This window comes from Marmota flaviventris, chromosome 2 (assembly GCF_047511675.1).
Source record: "Marmota flaviventris isolate mMarFla1 chromosome 2, mMarFla1.hap1, whole genome shotgun sequence".
NCBI classification, from domain to species: Eukaryota; Metazoa; Chordata; class Mammalia; order Rodentia; family Sciuridae; genus Marmota; species Marmota flaviventris.
In genome coordinates, this window is record NC_092499.1 from 199,128,382 (window position 1) to 199,154,725 (window position 26,344).

Genomic DNA, 26,344 nt, shown 5'->3' on the forward strand with positions numbered 1-26,344 from the left:
GTTGGGACCCAGAACCTGCCTTGACACAGGTTCTGGCCACTCTAGTCCAGGTCCTGGACCATGTATGGTCTCTAATGGGCCGGCTATAACAGCATGTAGAAACTGACGGGGAGGGGCAGGACTATATAGAGTTCCTAGTTCCACTCCTGCTTCAAACCCAAAGATGCCTCTTTACTAGGCCTCCCAAGACCCCATGAAAACCCCGAGGCCCAATGAAGCCTTGGTAAAGAAAGTGGGTGCTGAGGGACTGGGCCATATCCCACGCCTGGGGGAGAAAAGAGATTACCTTGCAAGCTGAGCCCCTGTCACAAAGTGGAAGCATCTGAAGGGGATCCCGGATGGAAATGAAGTCTCCCCCACCCTGACTTTGCTCCCTGAGCACGGAGTCCGCATGCCACGCGCTGCCGCAGACTCAACTTTGCCAAACCCCCTCTCCCTGCAGCCAAAGCCCGCGGGGGAGGGGGCGGTTGCCCAATGAGGTGACCCCAGGGTCACTGGGGAGATGGATGAGTTGGTCAGCTGGTAGCTCTGGTTCCTGTATGCCACTCAGCCCCCAAGAAAAAATGGGGAAGGGGTGTCTCAGACAAAGGATCAGGAACCCTGGTGTCCCCAGTCTTCCCTGCGGCCACTTGGCCCTGACTGGAATCCAGGATAGAGGACCTCAGAATCGAAGCTGCTAGAGTCTGGAAGACCCCACTCTTTCAGCTCTTGAGGCCTTTCGGTCCACCCCCAGAGAGGTCCACGGGAGTCTCAGCCCAGAGGGTCAAGCAATGCAGGGGGTGGGGGGAGCGTTGGAAGGCGCTGAGCGCAGACAGCAGGCGCGGGAGGCGCGCTAGTGCGCAGGGGACGCAGCGCCGCTGGAGGGTGGGGGGTGGGGGCGGCTGACAGCCGTGATGGATGGCTGAGACCGCTGGGGGGCGGCGGGGGGCCTGCGAGCCCGAGGGGGTGGCTGGCCCCAAGACCTCGGAGCAGGAAGACCGCGGAGGAGGGCCGGGGGAGAGCGGGAGCAGCAAAAGGACTTGCTTGGAGCCCCTCTGCTCCTGGCCATCTCCTCACCCACCGCAGCGCGTCCGCAGTGTCCGCGCCGCGGCGCCTGGGATTCAGTTGCTGGGACCCCATTTCTGAGGCCTCACTAGGAAAGCTATCAGAGCTAACTAAAAAGACTACCCCCTGCCCCGCCCTGGAAACCACACTGTCGCCCCAGGTTACCAAGGGGAGGGGGGAAGGGAAGAAAGGAGGGTGATCTTGCTTCCCGTCCTGAACAGGAACCCATGGGGAAGCGAGAGGGAGAGGGAGATTCCGTAAAGTAAAACTGAAAAATCCACGGAAAAGATAGCTTCAGTCTGAGGTTGGAGCTCGGGAAGCCTTGGGGGAGGGGGTCCGGATTGCACCAAGTGTCCCCTTAAGGGAATGCCGCAGCCCAGACGGGGGCTGTCATATGCCCCCAAATCCCCAGAGCTACCTTTCCCCCCACCTTCCAGCTAGAAGTCTCAGAGCAAGAGACTGCAGCAGACTGCGCCCCCCGGCATCACCAGCCCCTGCTCTGCGCCAGGACGCCAGGGTCCCCTCTCGGGGAAAGGAGCCTTCCCGCCCGTCGAGCTGCATGTCAGCCCATTCTGGCTCTTCCATTCCCTTCCCACCTCCTCCTCGGTTTAGCTAACCTAAGTCTGTCCCCAGGCCGCGGGTAACAGCCCTTCGGCCCCAGCTCTGCCCCCGGGCGCGGCGCATTCCAGCACCTCGGACAGCGCGTAGCGCATTCCAATGGAGCTGAGCTCCAGGCCGCCGCCGGCGTCCACCGCCCGGTCAGTCCTAAGCTCTTCCCTAAAGGAAGCCGCCCCCGCTCCGCCTCTCACCCAGCACTGACTCCCTTCCTCGCCGCCCCCTCCCCCGCCGCCCCCGGACCACTGCTCACCCGGGTTGGCTCCCCCGTCGCCGTCCTCGCAGTCCGTCAGGTTGTTTAGCATGGTGGCGGCGCGGCGCCGGGCCGGGGATGGCTGCGCCGCTTCGCTCGCGCCCCTCTGCCCGCCTTCGCCGCTCTCTGGCTCGCTCTAGCTCTCTCGCTCGCTCGCTCGCTCTCCGCTCCACAGAGGAAGGAGCTGCAGTGCCCGCCCGCCCGCCCGGCGCACACACACTCGCACACGGACACACGCTCACACCCGCGCGCGCCCCCTCTCAGCAGCGGCGCTGCTCACCTCATCCCGTATGCAGGAGGCGTGAGCCACTGGCGGGGTTTTTTGGGGGGGAGCTGTAGGGAGGGAGAAGAGGGGACGTGGGGGGGCGGGCAGAGCGCGACTGTTGGCCCCCTTACAGGAAAACGGGGGCGTGAGCGGGTGGGATAAAGGGGTTGAGGCGGGGGACGGGCCCTCTCCTCCCCTGAGCAGCCGCAGCTCCCCCCACTCTCCAGCGCAGGCGGGGCCCGGCACGTGGGCAGGTGCCATCCCGCGCCCTAAAAATAACGGCAGGGAACTAGGTCGCGGCCGCCGGGAGGCGGCCCCGCAGCGGCTGCCTGACTGGGGGTCTGAGGTGACCCCCAGAGGGAAGATGAGGTGGCAGGGTGGGGGAGCGCCATGGAATATGGGGCCCTAGGGAGCCTGTCTGCAAAGCTGAAGAGGCCAGCCCTGAAGGGAGGAGGAGAATCAGACTCTCATATCGCTATTCAAGAGGTTGGAGGTGGAGACATGCAGAACCCAGGGCCCCAAAGTGAAGCACTGTGCTGCACCCCGGAAGGGGTTTGGGTCACTGATTGTCTGACCCATCCTATCTTAAAATGGATGGGGTGGAGCCCTACTAGTTACAGTGCACTCTCATTATGCTTAGACTGACAGGAGTCTCAGCACCGGCACCCACCCACCCACCCAGGACAAGTCTCTGGACTCTGCAGACTGGGACTTTCTGATGGTAGAATGATCTGGGGATGAAAATGATCAGGAGAACAGACAGCAATAATGTTCCAGGGAGCACTGACTTTCCACCAGGGATGGTGCAGCCTCTAGGGAGGGCACTCTGGCCTGAGGCTGGCCAGAGACAGGGTGGGGGAGGGGGGAATGAGGCCGCCAGTCAGTTGGGGACCAGATTTTCTCCTGGGGCAGGAGTGTCTAATCCCCTAATCCAGGATTGCTTTCTGGGCTTCCACAGCTAACATGCTCTCTGTGTTTCTCCCCCCTCTCCTGAGATCAGGTCCCAGAAGCTTGATCATCCTGGAACCCCTAGAATACAGGTTTGAGTCAGTGTTGGAGAAATCTCAGAAACTGGCCCCAGAGCTTTAAACCCTTTAAGTGTCTGGAAGGCCTAAACATGTGAAGGAATGAACAAATTAAGGAAAGATATTTTCAAACTCACCTTAACACCAAACACTAGTCCTCTAAATTCCAGGAGAGTTATAGGACCAGAGAAGTATTATTTTTCTTACCTAATACACAGCTTTCATTTTTACAGATGAAAACACTAAGGACCAAAGAGGGGCAATGATTGCCTAGTTCATGGGCAGAACTCTAGAATCCAGTTCCCTTCACTCCAATTTAGGGCTCTTATCCTTGGAAGAACTTTCTTTGAACTAGTCTTTCCTTCAATAGAAGAGACAGCATATAGCATCTCATATGGCTACTAGCTCCTTTAAAAAAGGAACAGATATTGGGTCTGATGAGCCCTTTCCTTTTTATGCTCAGGGTTCAGAGATTCCAAGCTGGAATGGACTCTTGATTTTCAATGGAAAGGAGACCCAGAAGACCTTCAGGGGTCCTAAAGAGCCTTCCATATCCACAGAGACCCCTTTCTAAGACAGGACCATTCAGAACCATGGACAAGGCTCACTGCTCCAATTCTGATACAAATTTGTCCAGGACTTCAGACAAGTCAGTGTTCAGTTGCTGACTCAAAGATGCTTCCGAGGCACCCACCAACAACATATTGCTGCCACTTGGTTTTGAAGGGTCTGATGTTGACACTAACCCTTTAGGGTGGAGAGTTAGCTATTCAGTCGAGGTATGCACATTGGTATTCTGGGTTGGAAGGGGACACACAAAAAAAGGTGAGATGATTTAGGATTGTGAGAGGGATTAAAAGGGTAGTAGGTGGGGAAGGCCAGTGTTCAAGAATTCCCCAGTGCTCCACTACTACTGCCACCAGCAGTAGTACACTATGGTATTCCATTACTCTGTGGAGATGTGTGACATACTAAAAACATGTCAAGTGTGTTTGTCTAAGTGCTATGGAATAAAGCAGATGCTGTAGTTTTCAGCATCTCAGGTCTGCAACATTCCCCTGGGGTTATTTCCTTTAATGTGTGGCCCAGAGCTAGGGTAGCTCTGACTACTTGGAGCCAAACCATGGGGACACCCAGGTCCCTGGGGAGTTCAGGTGAAGGTAGAAGTGATTCCTCCTCCCCTGGCCACCCCATCTGTCCACCCTCACCAGAATTCTGATCTCAAGAGCCATATGGAATTCAGGAGGTAGTGGAATTCTGTGTATTTCTGGGGAAAACCAAGTTCTTTTCTCTGAGCCTCAATATCTCATTTGTAAAACAAAAGGGCTAGGCTGCATAATCCTATTTCCTCCTGCTCCATATTAGCCTCCGACTAAAGCCACAGAGCCCAGACCTGAAAGGGGACATAGCAAGGAGAGACCTCAATCCTTCAGTTTATGTCCCTTACCTCCCAGGGAGACTGGGCCCTAACCTAGCCTCATGGTGAGGGTTTGAGAAAACGCTTGCAGGCACCTCCTACACTGCCAGCCTGGCACTGGCCGGCAAGAAGTAGCCCTCATCTCTGAACCCCAGGGACCCAGCTGCCTGCTCAGCAACGCTTCCTTGCCCAGAGGAGGGTCTGATGCTGAGGAACCCCTCATTAAAGCAACACAAGATGCAGAGCTGGGGTGGGGTCCTATTTTGAACTCTGAATCATACCCCCTCCCACCTTATATTTCCCAGAGGGGGGGGGGAAGCTCAGAGAAGCTGCCCCCTGGGTGTCAGGATTTGGGGACTGGAAGAGACTTTTTAGAATATTTTCCCCACCACCACTTCCAGTGAAATTGGAGTCTGGGAATGGAAATGGGACGGAAAGAATTTTCTTCATGGGGTGAACTTGTGACAGCGGGGACTAGTGACCTCTATCCCAGGCTCCATCCATTGAACCAGGACAGGGAACTGTCAGGAGAAACCCGGAACACCTGACTGGGTCCTTTCCCCTCAGAAAGCAGACAGTGTTCCCCGCAGGGCTCAATTCTTATCCTTCCTTGTCTCGTGACATCACCCCATGACCTACCTACCTCCCCTCAGCTGTGGCCTCATGGAGCCGAGGTCCTGAGCCCCCTCCTTCACGCTTCTTCTCTCCCACCTGCATAGCCCGTCTTCCAGACCCGGAAGCCCAGCAGTGACTCGGTGAGTCCAGCACCCCGCACACCCCACACGGGGCTCGCCGCAGAGCACGTCAACCACCACTGTCTCCGTGGCAACCGGGGGCTTAATTAACAGGCTGCAGCCCCGTCGCCATAGAAACAGCACCCCCAACAGCCCCCCACTACACTGCAGATTCAGCCCGTCTTCCCTGATTCCCAATCTGAACCCCTTCATGCACCCACCCCGACTCCCACCCCACCAGGAAAGCTAAGGCCTGCAGATCTCTCTGGTTCATTGAGAAGAGAGGAGGGGGATGAGAGAGGAGAGAGAGAGAGGGAGAAAGAGAGAGAGAGACCTGTCACCATGGCAACTGCAGCCCGTTCATAACCAGTTTGTTGCCATGGAGATTCCCAGGGCTCACCTTGGGCTGAGGTACTGGGCAATGAGGCTCTGAGTCCTGGCTTAGGATGAACAACTAGAGAACTCCTTGGACAGAGAAGATCCCTCTCCCCCCCACTCTCTCTCTCTCTCACACACACACACACACACACACACACACACACACACACCAGTAATAGTAACAGCATCATTTTTCCCAATTTACAGTTGGAGAGAGTGAAACATGAGGTTTGGGTCTGGAGGAGGCAGATGGCTCTGCCCTTCTAGATCCTTAAAACCTCTTGGCATCTTTTTGGCTAGAGGGGTGCTCAGAAAGCTTGTGTCATGCTTTATACTACAGGTAGGTGACCCGAGACCCAGAGGGGAAATGCCAAGGCCAGAGCACAGAGCCGGAGCTGGAGATGGCTGGGCTGTCTTGTAGTCTTGCCCTCTCCCCCTGTCTCCATCCGTGGGCACACATCCCAACTCCTGTAGTCTCCCCAGGTCCTGAGTTCTTTCTGGGAGGTATAAAAGGGCCGGGGAATAGCTCAGCATTGTAACAACCTGTCCCAAGTCCAATTCTCTCCAGCCAGATCCCAACAGTCTTCCCATGGTGCAGGTGGGGCAACTGAGACACGCAGGCCCAGCCTTGGACTTGGTTCTTCACCACCTGTAGGTCAAACTGCTGACACCTGATCCCCTGGAAGCTGGAAGCACGACGAAGGGAAAACCCCGCCCCCTTGAACAGAGTAATCGACACACACATGGGCTCTGCAAGATCTCCTCCAAACCTCCCACACCTGTAGTGCTGCCACCTCTCCCTTTGTGCCCAGGGACAAGAGTAGGGAGAGCATCTCTCTGGGACCAGAGGGCTGATGCAAGAACAGCTGTGGAAAAGATACCACCAGATGCTCGTTCCCCTGAGGAGCCTCGTCTAGGTCCCACTGAGTGACCTTCAAGCAGGTGTGCGAGGCTGCAGAGATTAAGAGGTTAAAAGTCACCCACTCTCAAGACAGAACTTTTCATACACTCAGGTCCCTCCCCCCAAGAAAGACACAGAAACATACACACCAACATGCCAATCAGCACACTGGCAATGCAGTAACACACATAAGCCCTGACTCACCAAGCACCACAGGGACCTCCCTTTTCAGGACACACACACACACACACACACACACACACACAGCCTCTACCACAAGCACACGGCATCCAAGAATCACATCCATTTTGTATGCACATCTGCACACGAGAAACCTGAGGAGTGTGTCTCACTTCCATAGTACAGAAGCTTGGGAGTGTGAATGAGAAGACTAAGCTGTCACCTTGGGACACAAGAGAGGGTCATCTTATTCCCAGGTCAGGGATACAGAAGGAGGTAATAAGGTAGGAGAAGTATGAGACTAGAGTCACAATCTCTCACCCATGGGCATCAAACACCTACTAAATGCCAAGCTCTGGGCCTGAAACACAAAGATAAAAGGATATGGCCCCTGTCCTTGAGATGCTCCAATGGAGGAGACACATAAGAAAATAACTGCCATCCACTGGGATTTGTGCTCCAATGGGTGGGTCAAAAAGAGATGAGCACCTCTGACTGGGAAGAAGGGACATTGAAAAGGATTTTCAGAAGACGTGAAATGAACTATAACTTACAAAACGAGGAGGAAAGTTGTCCTGGTTTACAGAAGTGGGGGATGAACACTGATAGATATACCAGGAAAGGGTGTAGAAAGAGTTTGAATGACAGATTAGAAGATTTGGCTTTTATCCTACAGTGACAGGCACCTTACATGGGGGATGGTTGGAGCAGGACTGAAGGCAGGGACACCACATGAGAAACATTGGAGGCTTGGACCAGGGTGATGATGACAGAGAGAGATCTAATCAAATTCAGGATCAGTTTTGGAGGTCAGTGGCAAACGCACGAGGACAAATTGGATCGGGTGGGAAGAGAAAGGGAGGCATTGAGAACTGGCTCCAGGTTTCTGATGTTTGGATCTGGGAGGCTGGTAAAAGGGGGCAAACAATATGGGAAAGGTGGCCAGCGGAAGAATCTCGAGAAATTAAATGGAGTGGTCACGTCCAGAGCGGATCAGTTTACGGGACCAGAATTCAGAGGAAGTTCAGGCCTCCATATATTAGTCTATACAACGAGGAGTTTTGCTCAAGAATTATCTGCCTACCACTCAAGGGGTTTTGGCGCTTGGGTTTGCGCCAGTCAGGGCAAGATCACCTGCGGCTCAGCAGCGACCCCTGGTGGCCCGGGGAAGTTCTTTCTCCTCCCCTCACTAGGGCCACTCCAAGCCGATTGGCCTCGTTCCTTCCAGACTCAAGGGGCGCAGAGCTAGGGAAAGGATACCTGATAAATGCCCCCTGCAGGGAGGTTCTGCTGGCGACCAGGTTGCTAATTGTGTGTATGGCGGGGGAGAAGGGGGCTCGTGCGTGTAGGCAAGTGCTCTATCACTTGTCTACTCCCCAGCACAGGATGCTACTTCTTTATGGAAGACCGGAAATACCCTAACCCCTCGCGTCTCCTCTGTATCTTGACCAAGACTATCGCACTGGGCCCGTGAAAAAGATGCCCCCAACCCAACATAAGCTGGCTCCTCCCAATCCTGCGGGAGCTGGAACCGAGAAGAAGCGGTGACCCCGAGGGTCCGGACTGAAGTCCCTTTGGGATCCTCCTCCGATCTAGCTGGCCAGGATTCAAACCAACTTTCCTGTCTCCATCTCCTGGGGAACCCCAGGGTTCCGCGATGCCTCCAGGGAGGCAGATGATCGGCGGATACTCCATCAGCGATAACCCGCTGACCTGGCCCCTGTCCCAGCGACCCTGACTCTCTTTGCCTCCCGCCCCACTCCGGCCCTACTCCTCTATTCCAGGTCCAACCCTTTCCCTTTCCTACCCCAAGGGACCTAATCCCGCCTCCTCCCCTTGGCTCTGGACCTTGATCACACAGCAGTCCCCTTTCCTCTGGTCCCGCACCCAACCCAAGTTCTCGGCCCCCTTTAGTGCTCTGGGCTAGCCCTGCACTAACCGCGGCCCCTGCGGCCCAAGATCGCCCCTCTGCGCCGGGGGCCGCGCCTCTCCCGAGGCCCCGCCCTCCAGCCACGCCCCCGTTTGGCCACGCCCCCTCGCACTTCCCCCGCGCGCTCCGCAGGCCTCGGACTCCCACTCCTCGGGGCTCGGCGGCCTCTCGGGACCCGGCGCCCCGTCCAGGCCCCGCCCCCAGCGGCCCCAGGCCCCGCCCCGCAGGCCTCTACCTTTGACGTCTTCCCCGGGGAGGTGGCGGGGGTCGGCGGCCGAGTGCCGGCGGGACTCCGGGTCAGCGGCTCGGGCGGGCGCCGCGGGGGGCAGCGAGGTGACAGTGAACCTGCGGCTCATGGCGCGGAAGGGGCCGGGCGGCGCGGAGCGGCCCGGATCGCACAAGTGGCCGCAGCCGGCCTCCAGGACGGAGCAGAGGCGCTTCCCCGCGCCCGCCGCCCCCCGCCCCCCGCCCGCCGCGCGCCGCTCCGGGTCCTAGTGCCCGCTGCGCCGGGCTCCCCGAGTCTGGCCACTTCGCTCGGAGGCCCTGGGCTCTCAATTCCACCCGACGTTCCTGAGGAGCCCACCCGGCTGAGAGTCATCCCTCATGGAGGGCCCCGGTGTGTGACCCTTGGAGCCCGGGCCTAAACCAACGGAGTACACTCATTCACCGAGCACATGTTAATGGCGCTCCTGTGTTTCAGACAATGGTGCAGGGCTAGGCCCCTGGGGACACACCCGGAGAATGAGAGGGACTGGCTTCTTGTCCTCCTGGGGCTTATTTTCTAATGAGGAGACAGGGGAGAAAGAGTATAAGTCAACAGACATACATAAGATCATTTGAGACTGTGGTATATGTTAAGGAAAAAAGAGGGCCATGGGAAGTGGGCAGAACAACTTTAAGGGGTGGCCTGAGAAGGCTTCCCAGACAATTGATATTTGAGAAGAGCCACTTTTCAAAGATTTGGGGGAAGAATTCTCTGGCGGAAGAAATAGCAAATGCAAAGGCCCTGGGGTGGAAGGAACCTGGACTGTTGCAGAAGCAGCAAGATGCCAATGTGTCTAAAATAGAGTGAGCGTAGAAGAGAAGGATGACAGATGAAGAAGAGAGGAAAGCAGTTCAAATGGTCTTTTGAAGTCTCTGGGGAGGAGTCTGGATTCTTTTCTAATCCACAAAGGAAACCATTGAAGGGTTCTGAACAGAGGAATGCTGTGATCTGATTTATATTGTAATGGATCACTCTGGTTGTGAGTGAACACTCTGCTAAAGAAGGGCAGGCGTGGAAGCTGGGAATCTAATTAGGAGTCTCCTGCAGACCCCCCCACCCACCCCAGGTGGGAAGTGATGGTGACCAGGCTAAAGTGGTGACCATCATCTGCTTTCAGGTAAGTTATGGAAGAGGAACCAGCAGGACCTGCTGATGGTGGGGCCTGGTGGATGATGGTAGGAGTGGAGTCCAAGAGGAACTCTGTTTGGTCACTCCATGCATATATCCTAAGTATACACACCAAAGAAATGGCTGCCCATGGGTACCAAAAGGCATTTCCAAGAATCTTCATACGACATTACTCATAACTCACTGGAACCCACCCAAGTGTCTATCAATAATAAAATACATAAATTTTGTAGTACATTCACAGAATGGAACACTACACAATACTAAAGAATAAACAAGGTACAATTTACAGATGAGTCTCACAAATATAACATTGAGCAAAAGACTCCAGACACAAAGAAGTACATCCCTTATAACATTTAAGTAAAGCTTAAGAAATGGTCAGAGTCTACCTAAGCTGTTAGAAGCCATCATAGTGGTAACTTTTACAGAGAAGAATTGATTGCAAGGGAGGCTGAGGGGGCTTCTGGGGTGATGACGGTGTTTTGTTTCTGGTTCTAGGTGCTGGTCGCCTTCAGTTTGTGAAGATGTATTGAAACGTATGCTTGTAATAAGTGCACTTGTCCTACATTTATTAAAGCAAAGTTCTTGTCTTGGGTCCATGTTGCCCATCAGGGGATATTTGACAATGTTTGGAAAAATATTCAGTTGTCATAGCAGGAGGAGGGCAATACTTTTACCTTGGATTTGCACCAAATCTGCTGGCTCATGAATCGTAGGTCCACCATCACCTCACTGTACCTTGTCCCTACAATGGGGCCTGTCATAGGAGAAGGACTGACACTGAATGGGCCTAGCATCTGGCCATGGATCATGCTACTTCCCATAGGAAGACACCAAACATCCTATCATGGATGGAATGGTTCCCACAGCAAAGAATTGTACAGCCTGAGAAGTCAGTCATGCTGAGGTTGAGATTCCCCATACTAGAATCAGAAGCTTAAATAACTTGTTCCTAGGTTTTAGGATGATCGGGTTTTAGGCTTGATTGCGGGTAGATGAGATTGTCTTTGATTAATGTGGTCATGACTGGAGGAGGAGCAGTTTTGGAAGATGGCGCCCAAGAGTAGGGTTTGACCTGATTGGTTGAGATGCCTGGAAAGTCAACAATGAGTAGGCAGTTGATCCTATGCATCTGGAGCTCAGGGGAGAGGTTAAGACTGGGGATATAAATTGTGGAGTCTTTAGCAGAGCACAGGGAATAAGTGAACACAGAAGAGAGAAGTCCAGGCACGGGGCGCAAGGGCGCCATCACTCAAAGGTTGCCAAGTGGAGGATCCAGCCAGTGAGTGGGAGGAGAACCAGGACTCGGGGTGTCTCCGAGACCAAGGGAAGAAAGAATTTCAGGAGGGAGGGCAGGTCAACCCCACCACGTGCGTGATGCACTGGCAGCTGGAGCCCATGGTGGCTTAGTGGGGCTGACAGGAGGCGGGATTAGTGAGAGGAGGATGGGAATTGAGAAGGGGAGCTGGGGAATAGAGACCATATGGGGGGAGTTTTCCTGTGATGAGGATGAAAGCAGAGAACAGAATCGTGTCTAGAGGTGGACGGGAGGTGAGAGGGATTTTAAAGGTGGGTCACTCCTGGGCGAGAAACAGAGGACTTTGGAGAGTGGGTTCCCCCAGAAGAAACCTGGGGGCAGTTCTCTGAACTCCTCTTTAAATTCCCACTTAGGCTTCCGGTCCAGGAGATGATCTGATGTAATGAAACCCAACACCTCCACTCACGCACCCCACTCTTCAGTCGAGGTCCCCCACTGTCCTGTGAGGTCAAACCCACACAACTCATCTTGGCATCTGGGTCTTCTCTCAGCTGGCCCTCGCCCCTTCTCCTATCTCAACCATTCTAGAATCCTTTTTGTCCTCTCCTATCCACATGCCACCACTGCATCGTTGAGTTCATCAACCCCCCCTTGCTTTTTCTCTTCTCCCACTGTTTGCACCAAGAGCGCACATTCCAATGCCACTGTCACTGCTCACTAGCTGTGAGGCCTGGGGTGAACTGGGTCACTTGGCCTTAGCTTCTCATGTGTAAAACAGGGGGCTGGTGATGACTATAATAGTTCCTGGAGGGCAACAGTAGTACCTGTCTCACGGGATGGTTTTACTCACACTTGGAACAGGGCCTGGCACATGATGATGTACAAGAGGTAGCTACTGTCATGTTTGTGTGCATATTTTACTTACTCACTGCCTCATCCCAGGCTCTTAGGCTGTTGCCATATGAAAAACGCTGCGAGCACCATCCGAGTATCTGTTGTTGCATACACACACATGTGAGGGGCACAGAACAGTTCACAGTTCTTAGCAGATTCCCTCTGTGAAGATGGGCCTGTTGGCACAGGAAGATGCCCTTGTTCATCCTCCCCAACCAGTTCCAGGTGAGAGGGCATCCTGGCTGGGAAATGTTCTCCTACTTCAACCGCGATGCACAGAATCAATCTCTCTCTCTCTTTCTCTTACACACACACACACACACACACACACACACACAAGGATGACAGGCTCTGCATGTTCTAAGCAAGCTCTGAGGACACTGTCATTCCCTCTAAGGTCTGAGGACCACTGGGAGGTCCTTGAGAGAAGGATTAGACCAATTCATTCCTCTGTCTCCAGTGCCGAGCACAGAGCCTCACTCCATGAAGGGGCTCCATAAATGTTTGATGGATGAATAAATAGGTCATTTCCTCAGCAGTAAAATAGAAGCAATCACAAACATTTCTAATAGGAAGGACTGGATACGTTAATATTTATGAGAATCCCAGAACCCTGCCTGGCACCTAGTAAGCACTCTATCAGTGAAATATATACATCCGTCCATATGACGGAGGAGAATCCAAGATAAAAAAAAATGAATATGATAAAAATTACTGAGTACCTACTGTGTGCCAAGACTGTTGGAGGTCTCAATTCTTTGGATGCTTATACTCTAGTGGAGCAAGACAGAGGACTAATAAGCAAATATGAAAACACCCGTAAAATGCGAACATACATAAAGGAAAGCTGCTCCTAAAGGTTAGAGAATCCAAGTTTATTAGAAACATTCAGACAAAAAAGAAAGCTGTGAAGAGAGGGCCCAGCCCACCCCCACTCCTCTCTGTGTTCTAGAAGACTTCACCAGTTTGTATCCTGCAAACTGGCTTCTTCCCCGTGGGGACCTGCACTGCGCTGCTGGAGCCGGATGGGAGCCCTAGTCCTCAGGGCACTGCAGGAGGTCATAGGTCACGTAGCCCACTTGGTCCACCTGGTTCACCTCCTTCTTGGAACTCACTCGCCAGAAGAAGCGGTCCTGACAGAAGTAGGCTTTCTCTGCAGGGGATAGGCAGGCATGAGAGGGGTGACTCCCACCCCACCCCCACAAACATCTGCAGACACAGGAGCAAGAGCTTTACAATCATCCCTCCTGGCTTTCTAGATTTTTCCAAGATTTTTACATGACACTTCCATCTCCACCACCTGCCTGTGAGATGCTGGAAGGCACTGGCACACAGTAGGTGCTCCCTACAGATTTTGTGAATGAACTAGAAAATAAATGAATGGATGGCCTATCTTAATACTCAAAGCAATTCACTCAATATTATTCATTGAGCAAATCCATGTATTCATTCAAAAAATTTTTACTGGAGCTGGGGGTGTGGCTCAGAGGTATACAACTTGACTAGCATGAACAAGACCCTAGTACTGCAAAAAAAAAATTACTGACTCTAATTTTCTTAAAAAAAGATGAATATGATTAAAATTATTGAGTACCTACTATGTGCCAAGACTGTTGGAGGTATTAGAGATATAGCAAAAAACAAAACCAAAAAAGAATACATATATATAGGCATGATCTGAATTCTTTTGGTGCTTATACTCTAGTGGCGCAAGTCAGAGGACTAATAAACAAATATGAAGACAAATGAAATTGGTTCTGACAATATAGAAAGCTATGGAAGAAATACAAACTCCTGGGCTGGGATTGTGGCTCAGCGGTAGAGCGCTCGCCTAGCACGGGTGGGACCCAGGTTCGATCCTCAGCACCACATAAAAATAAAGGCATTGTGTTGTGTCCATCTACACCTAAAAATAAATAAATATTTTAAAAAAAGAAACTCCTAAGTGAAAAGGTAACGAGGGTTCTCTGAGGTGGCCTTAACACTGAGATCTGAAGGATGAGAGAGAGGGAGCCTGGTGACAATGTAGGGAAAGAGACTTCCAGACAGAGGGAACAGAAGGCACAAAGGCCCTAAGACAGGAATGACCTTGATCTGTTTAAAGAGCAGCAGGTGGAGGTGGAGTACAGGGAATGACGGTAGCAGCAGAGAGGATGGGACAGCAGGGGTCAGATAGTGTAAGTTTCCTTGACCTTGGAATAGGCTGGGGGTCATGCCTGGACCATTCCCCTCCCTACTCTCAGGGAATACACCAAAGGTTATTGGAAACCAATATGGCTTGGATTAAAGTGTTTGCAAAGGAGATAGTAAAAAATGCTAGATTCAAAAATGATTTTGTCTGTTAAGAGAACAGATCTTGTCAACTGATAGCATATGAGCAGTAAAAAAAAAAAAAGAAGAAGAAGAAGCAGCAGCAAGTACAGTAACTCTAGCTCTAATCGTCCCCAACTCACAGATGGGAACGCGGAGGCTCCAAGAGCGGCAGTGGCTTGCCCAGAGACGCCCAGCTAGGAGCTGCCTTTTCTCTCACTGTATCCCAGTGGCTGCATAGCTCTTGCCACATGGCACCTGATAGTTGCTGTGTGACAAAGGAACATGCTCCCTTGCAAAGCTTACATCCTGTGCTAAAGGGGAAACAGCTTCCTTTTGGGGACGCGGTTATTCTGGGTCCTGGTCCTGACTCTGCTGCTGACTCCCTGTAAGACTTGGGGACGTCTCTGCCTCTACAGAGTTAGTCGGTCAGTGCTGGGGCACTTCCCCAATCTCCAGGGACCCTTTTCTTTCTTGTTGAGAATTTGTCCAGTCGCCTTCGCAGTGGGGCGAGTGTGGGTGTGTCTCCTAAAGGGACCCTCTCTGGCTCGCACCGCAGCCTCACCTCGGTATTGGAAGATGTCGTGCGTGTTCAAGGGCACCCCGGGGAACATCTGATCCACCGGAGTGGGGCTCCGGGAATCCACTCTCTGCGTCTTCACGTCGAACCTGCAGCCGGGGGGTGGGGGGTGGGGGGTGGGGGGGGCGAAGGGACGGTGCTGAGTGAGCCCGCGGGCGGGCGACGGCGCCCGGGCTCCCCCTGCCGGCGGCCGCGTGGCTCTCACCTCCAGAAGAGATGCCTGCTGAACAGCAGCGCCTTGCCCCCGCCACGCGGGAGGACCCCGGTGACTTGGGTCACCTCAGAGCCCAGACCCAGCTTGTCCAGACGCCGCGGGCCCAGCACCGACGCTCCCGTGTACACCCACACTTGGCGCCCTGCAGGGGAGAAGGGTCACGTCGGACTGGGCATGCGGGGCAGGGACGGACGTCCTCCTTGAATGTCCGAGGGGAGAAGCCGGCCAGGCCTTTCCTAGCCCGGAGTACCCGGAGTCTCCGTAGCCAAGAGGCCCAACAGCTGGGTACCAGTGTGCAAGGGGTGGCGAGCAGCCGGACCCAAATGCAACCCCAGAAAATATGACAATTTGCGGGTACCAGGAGGGGGCGCCCTTTTTCAATCGTGTAATTTTTTATTTAATTAAATTTATTTATTTAGGTGCTAGGAATTAAGTCCTAGGGCGCTGTAACTCTGAGCTACATCTCCAGCCTTTTCTTTTTTATTATTTTTAATTTGAGACAGAGTCTCACTAAATTGCTTAGAGCCTCGCTAAATTGCTGAGACTGGCCTGGAACTAGGCCTCCTCCTGCCTCAGCCTCCCGAGTTGCTGGGATCACAGGGTGCACCTTCGCACCTGGCACTGATGTATGCTTCACCGGTCACAGTGGGTCTCTTGATCCTCCCTGCCTGGCGCAGGATGAGAGGTGTCGGAGCAAGAGAGCAGAAAACTAACCCGAGAAGAAGAAAATCTTCTTGGAGAGTGGCTCCTCGAAGGCAGAGTCCAGTCGGGCGGGCAACGCGGGCCACGTGTCGGCGATAAGGAAGGGGCCCTGCAGCCGGGGCCCTCTGCCCTCAGAGAATCGCCAATACCGTCTGAGGACGTGAAAAGGGCAGGACAGGGCGCTGAGCATCGAGCCTGGGGCCAGCGGGCGGAGAAGGCGGTTCTTCCTCCACGCACACCCTCATCCGCACACCCCCGCCCACTCACCCATCCTTGAAGAAGTGCAGATAGTTCCCGATCTCCGCAATGGCGTCGAAAACGTCCACATTGCAGGGACTGTCCACCGGATCCAAAGTCACTGGGGCCTCAGAAGGACCAGCCGTGGGAGGACCTGTAGGGCCAGCTGAAGGGGGGCCTGTAGGGCCGGTTGTGGGGAGCTCTGAGGGGCGGGCGGTGGGGGGTGCGGTGGGGCAGACCGTCGGGGGAGCGGTGGGCTGCGGCTCAGGTGTGGTGGTGGACGGAGGTCTTGGATCAGGTTCAGGCCGAGAACCTAAAGTGAGACCCTGACTGAGACTCTGGCTCCACTCCCGCAGCCCAGCGGAGCCCCGCGCAGGCGCAGATCTCCTCGCTAGCCCGAGCCGGCCTTCCCCCAGCCGCCTGCAGGCGCTCCCCACGCCCTCGCCCTCGGCTTTCATTCAAGTCATACTTTTCCTGGCCTGGGCCCTGTGCACAGAGGACAGAGGCTCACCATCCCAAACAGTGCTGAGGGCTTTAGAAACTCACAGGTTAGCCTTTGATCTTAAAAAAACAAAAAACTATGACTTAGATTCTTTCATACCCTCACCTGTTTTTGCTCCTTTCTCTCTCTCTCTCTCTCTCTCTCTCTCTCTCTGTGTGTGTGTGTGTGTGTGTGTGTGGAGTGCTGGGAACTGAACCCAGGTCTTTGCACATGACACTCAGCACTGAGCTATACCCCAACCCTCCATATCCCCATTTTTTTAATGAGGAACTAACACTAGATCACGACAATGAAAATATCAAACACACGATGCTTCCTATATGCCACACGTCATTCTAACTCATTAAATTTCATGACAGCCCTTTGAGGCAAGTACTAAAATTAACACTTTACAGACAGGAAACTGAGAGGTGAACTGATATACCCAAGGTCACCTGGCTATGAAGTGGCTTGTCTGGCTTTTGAACCATATCTACCTCTCCCTAGAGTGTGGGTTCCTTAGCACCATCTCCAAGCATTGACCAGGCAGCGACTGCTCCCAGGCCCCACCCCGACGGATGTTGAGGTCCTCCCCCTCTGGCATTCCCTGGTTCTGTGGCTGAGCTACCCCATTTCCTCTGCTGCATCCACCCCTGTCCCGCAGCCTCACCATAGAGATGCTGGATACCCTTCACGTCGTCCTCGTGCAGCGGGGAGCCCTCCAGGAAGCGATACATGGGGTACATGAGCGCCTCTGGCACTGAAGAGTGATCCAGACCCAGCGCATGACCGAACTCGTGCGCCGCTACAAGGAACAGGCTGTATCCTGGAGGGAAGGAACCTGAGATGTAGCTCCGGGCAGAGCCCCCAGCACTGGCCACCCAACCACCACTACCGCCCAGGCCACAGCCCCCAGCCTGGAAGCCCCTGAACCATCCCGCTCACCTTGGTCTGGGCAGAAGCCCCACTTCTTGTCACTGTCGAAGTTGGAGGTGGTGGCGCACCAGAGGCGCCCATCATTACGGCCATTGCTGGTACAGGTCGAGTACTCCTTGCCCAGGAAGATAAAGGGGAAGACGCACAGCTCCCCGGCGGAGTTGCCCCCAATCACAGTTGCGTCAGCTGGAGAGACCCAGAGTGTTGGTGAGCCAGGGGACTGGGTCCAATAAAGTGCCAGAGGGGGGCCAAGCAAGGAGCTAGAGGATCTTGGTGGCCTATTTCTAAAGCCTATGGGCGCTATGGAGCACAGCAGAGACCCGCGTCCCCAATGGTCAGGGCCTAGGTCACCAAACCAAGGAAGAGGCCTCAGGCTGAGCAAGGAAAGTCCAAGCCCTGGACTTTTGGCTGGGCAACTGGAAGTTAGGGCAAGGGGACATAGTCATGGTGTGTGGATGAGGAAGGAGTAGAGACAGAATAATGAGTGAAGGAGCCACATTTGAGGAACCGATGCAGGATGGCAGAGGAAGGCCGAATCAGGTAGGCAGACTAGGTACCTCGAGTTGGGCAGAAGCCATAAAGCTTGTCCTGGTCATAGTTGTCGGTGGTGGCACACCAGCGATAGCCATCAGAGCGACCTTGGGTGGTGCAGGCAGAGTAGGAATTGCCCTCGAAGATGAATGGAAACACGCAGGGTTTGCCATCTGCATTGCCATGCTGGGTGTAGAGTTCTGGGGAGGTGAGAACAATTTACCTTCTCGTGCAGCACAGCAAATGCTTTGACCCACAGACCACTTGCAGTCCAACCCTCCTCCCTTCAGTTCAGGAAATTGGGCCCAGAGAGCAGGAGAATGACTTGCAGGCCACACAGCACTGGTGGCAAAGATGGGATTAGAATCTAAGATTCTGGACCTTCAAGGGTAGTGACACCCACATCCCTCGCCATGACCCCCTCACTCACTCTCACTGGGGCAGAAGCCGAACTTGCGGTCCGTGTCATAGTTGGCGGTCGTGCTGCACCAAGGAGCGCCGTCGGTGCGGCCGTCCGTGGTGCAGGCGGAGTAGGAGCGGCCCTCAAAGGTGAAGGGGAAGTGACAGGGGGCTCCATTTGCGTTTCCAAAGTGGGTAGGAACCACTGCGGGAAGAGGACTAGAGTCAGGAAGGCTGCTTATGGACGTGGGAGAAGGGAATGGAGGAGGCAGGCGTGTAGGGACTCCAGGGCGGCTCCAGATCTCACCGACGCCCTTGCCCAGTGACCACAACTCTTCATCATCGAAGTGGGCGTCTCCCTGAATACCGGGGCCAGGAGGAAAGGCGTGTGCCAGAAGCCCGTCTTTCCCGTCGAAGGGATACCCGTCTCCATGCTCTAAAGATGAAGAAGGAACCCGAGTCAGCCAAGTATCGCTGGGTAGGTTGTGCGCTGTGCAAGGGCGCGGGACCCAGCGTGGCCCGGAAACCTCCCCTCGCACCGCTTTCCAAGCCTGGCGTGCGCTCTGCCCTCCCGCAGGCGGGGGCGCCCTGCGCGCAAGTGGCGGTCAAGGCCACCAGGAAAGCGGGTCCACCGCGGCTCTGCTCTCCTTGGCCCTCCCTCCCATTCCTGGTCCGGGAGTCCTGATTTGCCCCTTCTCACCAGCGACACCAAACTGGATGACGATGTCTGCTTCCCGGCCATACACGCGAGTGAAGGTGAGCGGCGTCACTGCGCTCCACGCGGCGAAGGCACGGGCAAAGGCATCGTCGATCACGTCGCGGGGCAAATCTTCCGAGTAGTTTTGGATCCTGTAGGGGAAGGTGGGAGGAAAGAGGTCAGAAGTGAGAGGCTGGAGCAGGACAGCAGCGACACCCCACGTTTCAGAGTCTTCAACATATGCCTCGTTCCCTGAGGGCATCCCCCTCAGGTATCCCCCACCCCTCCGTTTGGGTCCCCACAATGGACCTGACAGAAGTTCCACTCAGAAAGGGAAACTGAGGCTCAGAGGTGGAGCCTTTTGCCCCAGGCCCTACAAGTAGTGGATCCAGGACCTAAGACAGGATGTGATCACCTCAGTACAAACCCGGATCCAGACCCCACCCTGGTCACCCACTCTGACCCCAACCGCTCACCAGTATGTGATGTTGTGGTGGTGCCACTTGAGATCACCCTCAAACGTTTGAAATTTGCCCAGATCTGGGACACCGCAGCGTGGGGTTCGCATGGCCTTCAGGGTGGCGCTGTCCAGCTGACCAGTCTGGGGCAGGGACAGCCGCTTCTGCAGAAGCAGCAGTGCTGGGCGCAGGGACAGTGCATCGGTATGCATCTCAGCCACGCGAGTGTAACCGTAGCGGAACAGGTATTCCTGAGGATGGAGAGCAGAGACATCCCAGAGCCCAGCCCCTTTCTCTGCCCTTCTGGCCCAGGACTAGTCTCTCAGGTGCTCAGGGGTGATCAGTAAGGCATTATATCCAGGACACTCGTGCTGCCCATTCAAGAATCCACCTCCTGCAGACTCCCTCAGCTCCTTCCCACCCCTGGGCACTGCTCTCCCTAAGACCCCTGGGGCTTACCCTTGTTCACTCCCAATTCTTGACCACTCCAGAATCCTCCAGTGTCCCATCCCCCACACCATCTTCCATTGCCCACCTAGCAACCCCCATTTTCTGTTATCTGCTCTGAACATTGCAGACCCCAGTGCCTCACCCCAGACACCTCTGTTCCCCATCATCCCAAGACGTCCCTGAATATCTCTGAGGCCCCATGCCCCCTTTGGTCCACTGCATACCTTCCTGGCCAGACTCTCCGTGGGGGTGTTTGCTTACCTGTGCCAGCTGCATATCAGTGAGATTGGTGGTTCTCAGGTCTCTGGGGAAGACCACAAAGGCGGGCTGGCGCTGTGCAGGTGCGGCAGAGCAACATCCCAGCACCAGGAGTGCCAGGACCAGGGGCTGCCAGGATCTCATGGTGAGGGTAGCCGTGTCTGGCTGCAGCTGTCCTAGCAGGGGCTTTAAAGAGTTGCCACTAACTGAATCAGTGACCCTGCCCCGCCCCTCCAGGCAAGTGCTGACTCAGGGTGTGTGTGTGTGTGTGTGTGTATGTGTGTGTGTGTGCGCGCGCTGAGCAGCCCCAGCCCTAGAAGGCAAAGAAAGGTCTTACACCACTCCTCCTGTCCCCTCCTGCCGCAGCTCCACTGCAGAGTCAGGCAGGACCCCAGACCCGCAGGAAACCGCAGGCGCTCGGGGAGGGGTTGGTTTTGCAAACTTCAGAGTTTGTGGGAAAGGGAGGGAGGGGGTGGACTCCCCCAGCCCTCAATCTAAAAGCCTCAAGTGGTCAGCCACAGAACCTCCTTCCCCAGGCCCCTTGTCCAGACTCCTTGAAATCCCCAGCCCACCTCTGTCCATCTGCTGCATCCCCTCTTTGGATTTCAGTCCCACCTCTGCCATTTTCCAGCTATGTGGCCTTGGCCAGAGTCCCATCTTAGCCCCTCCCCACACTCCGGGTTCTGTGTTCTCATCTCCTCCCTGAAAACCTGTCTGGACTCGGCTTCCTTTCCCATCTGGGGGCGGAAGGTCTGGGTTCTGGAGGCACGACCTGGGGGATTTCTCCTGGGGAACCCCCTGTGCTCAGGATAGTAAAGGAAGCCTTTATGCTAATGCAACCCAGCAGAGTTGGCTGTATTCTTCTTTCAGGGCCTCGGGCAAATGTCCTCACCATGCTGAATTTGTTTCCTCAGCGGTAAAAAATGGACTTTTGGTCCCTAAACTGATGTGCAGATAAATAAGATCAAATACATACAATGCTTAGTACCGAGTACATTTTAAGGCCCCAGTAGATGGTGGTGATTTTTAATTACAGAGGCCAAGACCAGGATTGTGACCGGGAATGAGAACACTAGGGTCTTTGGCTCTATGCCCACCCTGTGACCTGGGTAAGTGCCTTCCCACTTCCGGCTTTGGATTCTGACCGCCCTTTCCCTTGGCAGCCCTGCTCCATTTAGGGAAGGCTTCCGCACCAATAATCAGTTCTCCAGTAACCAGAAGCCTCCCTCCCTCCCTTCCATCCAGCCAGCCAATGTGGGGCAGGGCCTATATTTTTTGCCTTCTCCAAGGCCTTATTTGGGAAGAACAACAATAACAATTCAAGCGGGCTAACCAGGCAGGCGTGGGTGGTATGATGCCAGCGACTTGGGGAGCTGAGGCAGAAAGATAGCAAGTTTGAGGTGAGCTTGGGCAATTTAGCAAGACCCTTCTCAAAATAAAAAAAAAAAAGGGCTGGGGTGTAGCTCAGTGGTAGAGTGCCCCTAGGTTCAATTCTCAGGACCAATCCATTCATTAATTCATAAAAGTGTCTAGTAGCCAGGTGTGGGGGCACACACCTATAATCTTAGCCACTCAGGAGGCTGAGGCAAATTCAAGCCCAGCCTTGGCAACCTATTGAGACCCCGTCTCCCAATAAAAAATTTAAAAATGGCTGGCGGTATACTCAGTGGCAGAGCCCCTCTGGGTTCAGTCTCTAGTACTACAAATACATTACCTAGCAGGTGTCAGGCATTTTACATACACCTAATAAATGAGGTTGTGAGACAGGAAAACAGAAGCTCTGAAGTTTCCTATTTAATGAGAATTGGCTTTGGAGTCATGCAGTCCTGGACTTCAGCGCCAGCTCTGCCACTTTCCAGCTCTGTGATCTCGGGCAAGTCACTTGACCTCCATGTCAATGGAGGTTGACTGTGTTATTCTTTGAGGCTGACGTGTTGAGCACAGTGGTAAGCTCTCTGCGGGCTTCTCAGTTCATCCCCACCATCCATGAGGTAGGTTTGATGAGCAACCCCCTCCTATTCAGAGGAGGGAACTGAGGCTCGGACAGTTAAGGAACTTGCTTGTGGCCACACAGCAAGAGTCAGGACTCAAGCCATGGGCCGCCTCCTTTGGAGGCTTTCCATCTTGAGTAGGAGTAGTAGGGATCGAACCCCCAGAGGTATCTTGCCACTGAACCACATTCCCAGATCCTTGTTTTTCTTTTCTTTTCCTTGGTACTGGGGATTGAACTCAGAGTCACTTGATCACTGAGCCACTTCCCCAGCCCTATTTTGTATTTTATTTAGAGACAGAGTCCCAATGAATTGCTCAGCACCTTGCTGTTGCTGAGGCTGGCTTTGAACTTGCTATCCTCAGCCTCCTAAGCCATTGGGATTATAGGCATGTACCACATGCCCGGCCCCAGCCCCTTAAAAAAAAATTTTTTTTTTCTTTTCCAATTCTGAGACAGGGTCTTATCTTGTTAAGCTGCTTAAGGCCTCACTGAATTGCTGAGGCTGATCTTGAACTTGTGGACCCTCCTGCCTCGGCCTCAGTTGCTGGGATCACAGACGTACACCACTGCACTTGGCTCGTGTTTATTATCATTTACAGGGAACTGAGATGACCAGAATGCAGACAGGGGCAAAGGGTGGACTAGTGGGGTGCCTTCAGCCTGGACCCTTCTCCTTTGATTATCTGCTGCCCATTGAAGACAACAGAGGGGCCTCCAGCATCTGAGAGATCGGAAGATGGAGGACCCAGGGGAACTATAGTTTTAACTTGGGGGTATGAAGTCAAAGACCAGCATGATTTTTGGAGATGGAAACGCAGTGAAAGATCCTCCAATGCGAAGGGTCTTCCCCTGGGTAGCAGGCATAGGCTTTAGAAGAAGTCATGAGCTACAGCCAATTTGCCATCGATTGCACAAAATATGTCCTATGTATGCGTGCACGCCATATTTCTCAAACTTGGCTCTCTTGATATTTGGGGCTGGATCATTCTGCTTTGAGGGGCTGCCCTGTACACTATAGGACGTGGCCCAGCATCCTCAGCCCCTCTTCCTACTAGATGCCAGTAGCACCTCCCCCTGCCAGTTGTGACAACCAGAAATGTTGCCAAACATTGCCAAATGTCCCCTGGGTAAGAGGGAGGGGCAGAACCACTGGTATAAATTGATTTTTGAAATAAAGAATCCAAAAATTTTCATTAGATACTCAAACTATTGGTGATGACCCTCAAACCCTTAAACACTATTCACACAACAAACACTTGTTGAGTTTTATGGGCCAGACATTGTTCTAAAAATTGGGACTACAGTAGTGACCAAGCTCGCCTCCGTCCCTTACTTATGGAGATGAGAGTCCAGTGGAGGAGAATTTGAATGAGTAACTATCAGAGAGACAAGCATCCTAAAGGGCTGTGACTTTATCTACTCCAATTACCTGTGCAGATGAGGAAACTGAGGGCCAAGTGGTCGCAGAGCAAGCAGGGGACAGTATGTAGGACAGTAAGGAGCAGAGCTGCGTTGCCTAAATCCAAACCTCAGCTCTCCCACGAACATGCCGCATGACCTGAGCGACTGGCAGAACTTATCAGTGCCTCTCAGTCCCCATCTGTTAAGGGGGTAATAATAGTACTGCCCTCATGGGACCGCCGTAAGGATCAAGGGTTAACACTTACAAAGTGCCTGGCACAGGGTACTAAGTGCTTGCTGCCACTCTGATTGTGACTGCCTTCAGGACAGTCACAAATGGGCAGCAAGGACAGAGTCCAGCCAGGACCCCAGAGCTTGATTCCTGGAGTTCGTCCAGGCAGGAGCCCGCTTCTCCTCATCCCCCAACTTCCTCCTTACCCCCCCTCCCAGCTCCCCAGCCCCCATCAAGGGGAACTTGGGGGAAGCTTGGCTTTCAACACAGCAATGGCAGGAAGTGGTTCTGGTTACCACATCCCCTTCCCCACTTCCCCAGTCCCTCCTTCCAGAACCACAACAGATTTTAGCCAAGGCCCCCGGAGAGGAGGCAGAGGGCAGGATGCACCCCTGGGCGGCCCCCAACTATCCTGACCCCCTGTCCGGACTCATAAATTGCACTTTAAACCCCTCCCTCAGGTGGAGGCCCCATCAGGATGGGGAGGGGGCTGATCCTGGATCCCTGAGTCACCAGCTGGATGACACAGCGCTGCAGGCAGCTATTAATAACTCAAGGCCCCCAGACTGGGCTCAGCCATGGGATGAGGCATCTCTCCCCCTGCCTAGGATGGGGAACTCCAAGCCTGTCTCTCCTAAGCCTGACAGAGAAGGGGGGCTATGCCCCACAGGCCTTGCCAGGATGTAGGGGAGACACTCCCCCTGTCTGGGATGAAACATAAAGGTGTGTATCTACAGGCTTTGCTCCAGGGGAGAGCATCACTCAATACCTACCTCCCCATAGCCACAGTCACACCTACCCCCTTTAGCCCCAGGGTGGTGGCCATTCCCAGGCTGACTCTTAGAGTCCCTACTGATACCAAGTCATGCCTCCTACTTACCTGTGAGCACCTTCAGTAGAGAAGTCAGAGCACAGACTTAAAAATCAGACTCCTTGGGTTCAAATTCTGGCTCCTGCCATTAACTGGCTGTGTGACCTTAGACAAGTCACTTTGCCTCACTGTGCCTCCATTTCCTCATCTGTAAAGTCAGGGTGAAGCATATGCACAGTATATGCACACACATGGCCCTGGGTTCATTCCTCAGCACCAAAAATAATAAATCAAATGAGGGAAAAAGTCCTCACTTGAAAGGATTAGAATGGGGATTAAATGAGATTATGCATTACAGGTTTTTAGCACACTCCCAAGCACAGAATAGGTATGCATGGAAGAAAAAAGCAAACCGCACGCGAGCTTCGGCGATTCTTTAGACTAGGGTACTGGCTTTGACTTCACAAATTAGCACTCAGGCTTCCACCTTACTGGTAAAGAGACCGAGGCTCAGGGACTTGCTCAAGTGCACACACCTAGCAAGGGACAAACTTGGGACTCAACCCAGATCTGTCAACAGCCTCCTGATCCTCCCACCACAGATTCTGTGTATGTCCTTAGCTATCTCAGTCTGCGGTAATTCTAAATCAATGGATCTGGGTGACACAAGACAGATTTTTCCGGAGCTGTCATGTGCCCCATAACATCTGATTTGCCCCTGTGGTAGATACTCTCAAGGTCCTGTTTGAATCTGAACTTTTAGAACCCTTGGAATTCACAGAAGGCTGTGATTGTGAACCATTTTCAAGGTGATAGAGGCTCAGAGAAGTGCTGTAAGTTGCTCATTGTCACACAGCTGTGAGTGATTTAGAACTCTGCCTAGGCCTTCTGACTCCAAATCCCGTGCTAAGATCAGGTCACTGGCTCTGGCAAGAAGGAAGTCAGTGGGGGAAGCGATGTGGGGGCCAGGAGGGTGTTACTCAGAAGCCAGGCTGGGGGGATTGGGCCTAGGAACCAACAGAGGGAACCCAGCATTGTTGAGGCTCAGAAGAAAAGAAAGAAAGGGGGATAAAACAGGGGACTAGAAGAGTCAGGTAGCGGAAGGGGCAGGGAACAGTCGGTGCAGTGGAGTCCCGTTAAGGCCAGAGGGTCTTATCCCCGGGAGAGAGCTGAAGGGCCTGGGGGGAGGCAGAGGAGGTGCCACTGGATGGCCCACCAGCAGGTAGGAATATGTCTGGAGCCCCAGCCAAGCAGGTGCCACCCCAAAAACACATTTACATAGTTGATTTTGATATTTGGGGAAAAAAAATCTTCAATGTGACCAGAGTCCAAAATCAACCGCCAGTTGGACTTCCCCGTAGGGT

General features: G+C 53.8%; 2 protein-coding genes across 4 annotated transcripts in view; both read right to left on the reverse strand.

The window, feature by feature from the left end:
* The window catches only part of Slc12a5 (solute carrier family 12 member 5), a 33,675-nt gene extending 24,509 nt beyond the window's left edge, over positions 1–9,166 (reverse strand). For 2 of the 3 annotated variants that reach the window (XM_027954239.2, XM_027954238.2), the window contains exon 1: positions 8,978–9,166. In XM_027954239.2, coding sequence (XP_027810040.2) covers positions 8,978–9,098 — 121 coding nt within the window. In that variant the 5' untranslated portion in view covers positions 9,099–9,166. Of the gene's footprint in view, positions 1–1,912; positions 1,980–8,977 lie in introns of those variants that run through there. The other variant, XM_027954240.3, reaches the window with a different exon arrangement.
* A 3,978-nt stretch (positions 9,167–13,144) lies between these two features.
* Positions 13,145–20,754, reverse strand: Mmp9 (matrix metallopeptidase 9). Its single transcript, XM_027954190.2, has 13 exons — positions 20,547–20,754; positions 19,854–20,086; positions 19,381–19,529; positions 18,988–19,116; positions 18,712–18,885; positions 18,308–18,481; positions 17,760–17,936; positions 17,485–17,640; positions 16,364–16,646; positions 16,109–16,248; positions 15,386–15,536; positions 15,166–15,269; positions 13,145–13,443 (listed from the first exon to the last, which is right to left on the reverse strand). Exons 1-13 carry the CDS (start codon positions 20,685–20,687, stop codon positions 13,325–13,327), a joined length of 2,130 nt encoding a protein of 709 aa, XP_027809991.2. The 5' UTR covers positions 20,688–20,754; the 3' UTR covers positions 13,145–13,324.
* Positions 20,755–26,344: the final 5,590 nt, after the last annotated feature.

Excerpts from the sequence above, each read along its gene's own strand:
- Mmp9 (XM_027954190.2), bottom strand. The coding sequence starts at position 20,687 with ATGAGATCCTGGCAGCCCCTGGTCCTGGCACTCCTGGTGCTGGGATGT. Across the intron at positions 19,117-19,380 it reads CATCCAGTTTGGTGTCGCTG|AGCATGGAGACGGGTATCCC; the intron begins GTGAGAAGGGGC and ends CTTCATCTTTAG. Across the intron at positions 16,249-16,363 it reads CTGCACTTCTTCAAGGATGG|ACGGTATTGGCGATTCTCTG; the intron begins GTGAGTGGGCGG and ends TCACGTCCTCAG.